A 6,000-nucleotide genomic window follows, 5' to 3' on the forward strand; every position below is an offset into this window, starting at 1 on the left:
TCCACAATTAATCATAGTTTGTTCGTTAGACCTGACATTTTCTACTGATATTAACTTCCCTCTGGTGCTGGCTCCTTTTACAGTTGGTAGACCGAAGAAAATACATTCGGTGCCTAAGACTACCAGCACACCGACATCAGTGACTGACACCATAACAAAAGGCAGCTCTTCCATGCTGAACTGGTGCGTTCCCAGGAAGAGACCGCCAGTGGATTTCTTCCTTTTCAATGGGACGTCCCGTAAGACCCAGAAAAAGATCAGAGAGCGAGACTTGGGGTTATTTCATCGGCCTTCCTCCCACTCTTTGGCTCCACCAACCCCTATCAAAGGCATCTTTGGCTCTCCTTTTGAAGTTGACTCATTCAGTAGTATTGCTAATGGGTACTCTACCTTTGGAAGTGGTGGAAACTCTGGATCTGGGAGACCAGTTAACGCAGTAGCCTCCATGGGGCTCCGGGACTCCTCGTCTTCTTCTTGCTCCTCGTCTGTCACCATGGGTATGACAGCTGGGAGCCGGAAGCCAGCGAGTGAACGTGACAGGAAACACTTTCTTGTGAAGTTAGACCACGAAGGAGTGACCTCTCCTAAAACAAAGAATGGCAAAGCCTTGCTTCGACTAGGGGGGGCTGCAGTGAGAATAGGGAAGAGCCACGCCTCCACAGGGGCACCGCTGCGATACATCCAACCCTCTCTCCTGGTGAAAGATGGCAAGAAGGGAGGAGGGGAAAGAGACAGTGGCGGGGCCCGCTCTAAGGCCCCTGTAAAAGGCGTTCCACATCTGAGAAAGGATCTTCTATCGGCTGGTCTCGGAGTTCAAGGCGGAGATTACAGTTTGGACTACCCGAGTGACTGTCCAAGCTCTTACTCGGAGCTGGATGAGGATGATGAGGATGACGGTCAAGACCCTGACACACGAAGAAGAACTGTCTCGTCCCATCGGGGTGGTCGTTTTCTGTCTCGTCACGCCATCTGTTTCTCATCATCTTCCTCCTCCTCTTCCTCTTCCGGCTCCATCTCCTCTTCATCCCTCTGTTCCTCCGACAATGACTCCTCCTACTCCTCTGATGAAGAGTCCTCCTCCGTGCTGCTGCGCCGTGCACTGCTCCAACAGGACAAACAAAAGCACAGACAGAGCATGAACTCTGATCTCCTGAGCCCTGATCTTGCCACCTCCAACTCCTCTCCATCTTCTTCATCTCCAGCTCATGGCTATGTGACAAAAGCCAACATGGCCATGAGCTCAAAGATGAGAGCCGACAGAGTAGAAGACAGAAAGGACTACGTATCAAAAGGAAGTATGATGGGTAACAGCAGCAGCACAGCTAAGAACCAGTTAAAGAGGAAGGATGGTCCCAATACCCACCATCACAGTCAAAGCAGTGCTGGCCGCCAGCAGCTGAAACCTGCCTCTAAGGACCCGGCAACAGCTAAGAAGCAGAGGATGTCTTCACCCGAGCCCCTGCCCAACATGGCTCCTCTACTGCCTGGACGCCAGCTCTGGAAATGGTCCGGCAACCCCACACAGGTAAGAAGATTTGTGTAGTGTTTGACTACTTTTTATCAGTGTTTAACAAGGCTTAAGAGATGGCTATTTGTGAGTAATCAGTGTTTATTGATTAGTCTATTGTGTTCCCAGACTGTTTTTTGGCACTGTTTCAGCTTTTTTGTCATTGTGAGAATTTCCGAGCAGCTTTGATTTCTAATTACGTTCTCATAACTAAGTCATTTGTTTCATAATGCAAATATATTATTTTGCTTTTATTGCTTTTACAAAATCAGCTGATCTAAACCTGCTGGCTCAGTCCATATGTGTCTGTGAGTCCTGCTGGAAAATCGTATACGGTGCTATTTAACCTGCATAAGGCTCATACATTTGTTCTGCAAGTAGCTTGGCAACCGACCTCTAGCCGAGATCCTATATTTCACGATGTTCTTGGTGTTTCTGACTTCAGCTTTGTCTGTTGTCACTGATGCTTGCTCAGTTCTGCCGCTTTTCCAGCATTTTGACCTTCCATATAAGCAAATGAAAGGCCAGAGTCACACCACCAAAATAAACCTCATCAGTCAACCATATATTGACTAAAGGGGTCTTGCCAGACTTGTCGAGTATCAGTATCCTACTTAAGTCCTCCGATCTAAGTAGGTTACTGATTGTTGCTCCAGTTTCTGCCGTGTCATACCTTGATTACACACGGTAAATGCGATGATCAAATATGGTCTATCTCAGATTGCGTATTCTGCTTCAGACTTTGTACACATTAGCAATCTATCTTAGTTGGTGTGCTTAATCTGTGAAATTGTTATCCAGTTTATTAAGTTGCAGTCCCGAGATAACAGAACAAAACCTTTTGAACAACCGCTGCCATTCTCTTCTTTCATCCTATCACGCTGTTTGCTTAGTAAACACCACTACATCTGTCGTCTGAGACGTGCAGCTCGAAAAGAAACTGACCCTTCGGTCAGTAAATCAAAAGGTGCAGCACAAATATAGGTACATTACTCAACTTGTGCATAAGATTCAGTATTATTGCTTTATCAGAGAGGATTACTGGTGTTATTGTAAATGTTAGGTGCTGGAAATCATCCACTAAAAGTATGTTAGATGAATACATTATGGTGGCCCTGAGAAAAACACACACTAGTAAATAGAAAATGTAAAAAAAAACAAAAAAAAACAAACACAAAAGCTTACAAAAACCTTAAAAATGTGAAGTTGACCGAGCATAGAATTAATTCAAGTTGAGCTCAATGGTTTGAATGGTGCATTTCATTTGCTTTGTCTGTTTGCAGCTGGTGTACATCTGCAAGCCACCTTGCAACCCATCTGTATCCTAGCTTTTCCTTTCGTGTTGTATTTGACTTTATCATTGTTGTCACTGATGTCATTCATTCTTCTTTTTCTTACTGCCACTTTTCCCACATCCAGCTTCGGATGGTCCCAAAACAAAGCCACATTGCCAAATATAGATTATTGAAGATAGAAATATCCATACCTTAAGATTATACTAAAAAAAATGAAGCTGACTGGGCTGGGGTTTTTTCTCTTTTCTTTTTTTTTTTCTTTTTTTCTTTTGTGTTGCACAGATTTTGTTGGATTGGTAAATTATACTGAACCTTGCCCTAGTCTACTCTGGTGATGAAACAAACTGTAGAAACTGTCTAAATCAACTGAGTGCTGTTTTCTCTTTCCTTCACAGAGGAGAGGTCTGAAGGGTAAAGCCCGCAAGCTTTTCTACAAGGCCATTGTGCGGGGCAAAGAAACAGTGCGTGTCGGGGACTGCGCTGTGTTCTTGTCACCCGGCCGGCCCCAGCTGCCCTATGTGGGCAGAGTGGAGAGCCTCTGGGAGTCATGGAGCTCCAGTATGGTGGTCAGGGTCAAGTGGTTCTACCACCCAGAGGAGACTCGCCTGGGGAAGCGACACCGTGACGGCAAGGTAAAAAGTGGGAAGTGCATGCAGAATTTCTGGAAGGGAAATGGCCAAATTAACAAGACTGTGAAGTTTTCATGAGCATATATTACTTCTTTTTATTCCGTACCCCCAGATGATTGAACTTCCACTTAGATCATAAAGCTATTAATATTTGCAGATCTCTAAAAACTAAGCGTACGGTGACTCAAGATTAATCTAAGCTTTACATAGTCGTGCATTTTATATTTCTGGAAATGAAATGGTTTATTTGGAATAAAGAAGAAAAAGCAAGATGTTTAGACTGAGCAGGAGCATATATTGTATGAGCAAAGACAAAACTACCATGAACACTTTCAAAACCTCAAATTTTCTCATTGAAAACCCCACAATCAAAAAGGTATTTGTAGGAGTGAAAACACTACAACAACAAAAACACACAACAAAAAGCATGAAAATCTGTTTAAATATGACATTATTCTATTCTTCCAATTGTCTCTCTTCCAGAATGCCTTGTATCAGTCGAGCCACGAGGATGAGAACGATGTGCAGACAATTTCCCATCGGTGTCAGGTGGTCAGTAAGGCCGAGTATGATCACCTGATGCGCGAACACAAGCCGGGTACCACGGCTAATGACCTCTTCTATCTGGCCGGAACTTATGAACCAACTACAGGCCAGCTGGTCAGTGCAGATGGCATGGCTATTGTGTCCTAGCACCACCAGCTAGGAAGAAATCAGAAAACTGACCTTGTCTCCGGAGTTTCTAGGATGGTTCTTCAGAAGACAACAGGGGGACAAAGGTAAATCAGGACAAAGACCGGAGGGCTTTGGTTACTGATTTACACGAGAAAAGGCGCTAGCCCGCCAGATAAAGCCTGGCAACACTGGCACTTAAGAGGAGACTGGTTTGTTCCGAGGAAAAATCTGATCGACGTCAAATTTAACCACTTTATCAGAGCATCTTGTAATTGTGGCGAGATCGCTGCAAAACAAGTAGAGAAACCAAGGACATGAGCACTTTGGAGTGTAGTATTTCTGGAGGCATAACGGAGACTTGGCTTCCTGAAACAAAGAGAGCAGCAGAGAGCGTCTGCTAAGGAGAGACATGCTGTAAACCACACTGGTTTGGATGGTTTTAATGGTCTTATACTGGTAGTGTAACTACAACGCGGAGATTGAAAGATATCCAACAGGACCAATAAACACTGTAGTTTGGACTGTGTGTTTAAATGTGCGTATTTGTGTTTGCAGAGTGGCTGCGATGACCCTGTTTGACATATAATTAGCTCTAAGTAAATAGTGCTTTAGCGTGTGTTTATACTGTACGTGTGTGCGCGTGTGCGTGCGTGTGCGTGCGTGTGCGTGCGTGTGAGTGCGTGTGTGTATGTGTGTGTGTGTGGTCATGGACGGGTGTGCTCATACAGCAAAGATGTCGACGTCATGGCACACGGGTGGGCATGCCTCTGAATATTAATCAGCCCAGTACTATTAAACGTGCAGTTTTCAGTCTTTGCGACTGAAACACAACATTAAATTTTTTTGCTCTTTTCAAGCCATACACATCAATACCTCTCTCTCTCGCATGCCCCTGCTCGGGTGCGGAGACACATGTACAGGTAGTTGGATTGTTTATTTGAACTGTGCGTGCATGTTGGGTGTGCGTTCATATGTGTGCGTGGAAGCGCGCCTGCGCTTTGTACAGCATTATGGGAAGGATTACATGATGTAAATAGTATATATTTGTTCTTATTTCTTGTTTTTCTTTTTGCAGAGAAGATTATTTTATTTAGATTTTTTTAGGGTGTGTGGGTGAGTCTGGGGTGGGCGGGGGGTGGGGAGGGATGTCAGCCTCTAGCAGAGGTTTCTTCGCTCTCAATGCACTGAACAGTATCAGATGTTTGGATTGGACATCAGACTGTATGACTGATGTGATAACTTTGTGGTTGTAGCCTCTGCTTTAGGCAAAGGGTAAATATGTAGAAAGGGTATTTGGGAAATGTTTTTTATAATGTAATCAGACAAAAAAGCTCTTTTTACTTGTGTCCAGTTCTTTCTTTCTTTTTTCTCTTTATATTTTACTCCGTTAGGTTAAGAATGTGCATTTCCTTGTTTTGTTTTGTTTTTTTCATTTTTATTTAATTTTTTTTTTTTACAAATACTGGAAAAAGCAAGCTGGCTTTCTGCTGTTCTGCGATCCTGAAAGAATCTTCTGTATCTATTCTAGCCTGTATTATAAAATGTAGATATTTATCCGGCAGCAAAAAGAAACATACCAAAGCACCTGTGAGTTTACGCTTCACCACATTAGAAGAAGGAGGAAAAAAGGAAGAAAGAAACAATTTTATGAAAGACGCTCAATCAAATCTGAATCTGGGACCTCTGCAATCACCGAGGTATTCGACAGAGTTCCCTCTTGTTGTCCGCTCGCGTACATCCGGCGTTGCTATGACGGCCCCTGTTGCAGCAACATTGTCTGCACACCGCCCGGCTGATGCACTTGAGGTCTCAATGGCAACCAGAAATGGCGTCACGTGACTGTGAAGGACAATCAGAGCCAATCAATCGGACAATGCCGAGGGACAAAAAAAAA

General features: G+C 44.0%; 1 protein-coding gene across 4 annotated transcripts in view; it reads left to right on the forward strand.

Annotated features, from left to right (window-relative positions):
- bahcc1b (BAH domain and coiled-coil containing 1b) overlaps positions 1–5,214 on the forward strand; it is a 61,188-nt gene extending 55,974 nt beyond the window's left edge. For all 4 annotated transcript variants that reach the window (XM_013913491.1, XM_013913493.1, XM_013913488.1 and 1 more), the window contains 3 exons: positions 84–1,525; positions 3,198–3,434; positions 3,915–5,214. In XM_013913491.1, the coding sequence (XP_013768945.1) occupies positions 84–1,525; positions 3,198–3,434; positions 3,915–4,124 (1,889 nt within the window). In that variant the 3' untranslated portion in view covers positions 4,125–5,214. The remainder of the gene's footprint in view (positions 1–83; positions 1,526–3,197; positions 3,435–3,914) is intronic.
- Positions 5,215–6,000: the final 786 nt, after the last annotated feature.

This window comes from Pundamilia nyererei, unplaced genomic scaffold (assembly GCF_000239375.1).
Source record: "Pundamilia nyererei isolate P.nyererei 1_Seehausen unplaced genomic scaffold, PunNye1.0 scaffold00005, whole genome shotgun sequence".
NCBI lineage: Eukaryota > Metazoa > Chordata > Actinopteri > Cichliformes > Cichlidae > Pundamilia > Pundamilia nyererei.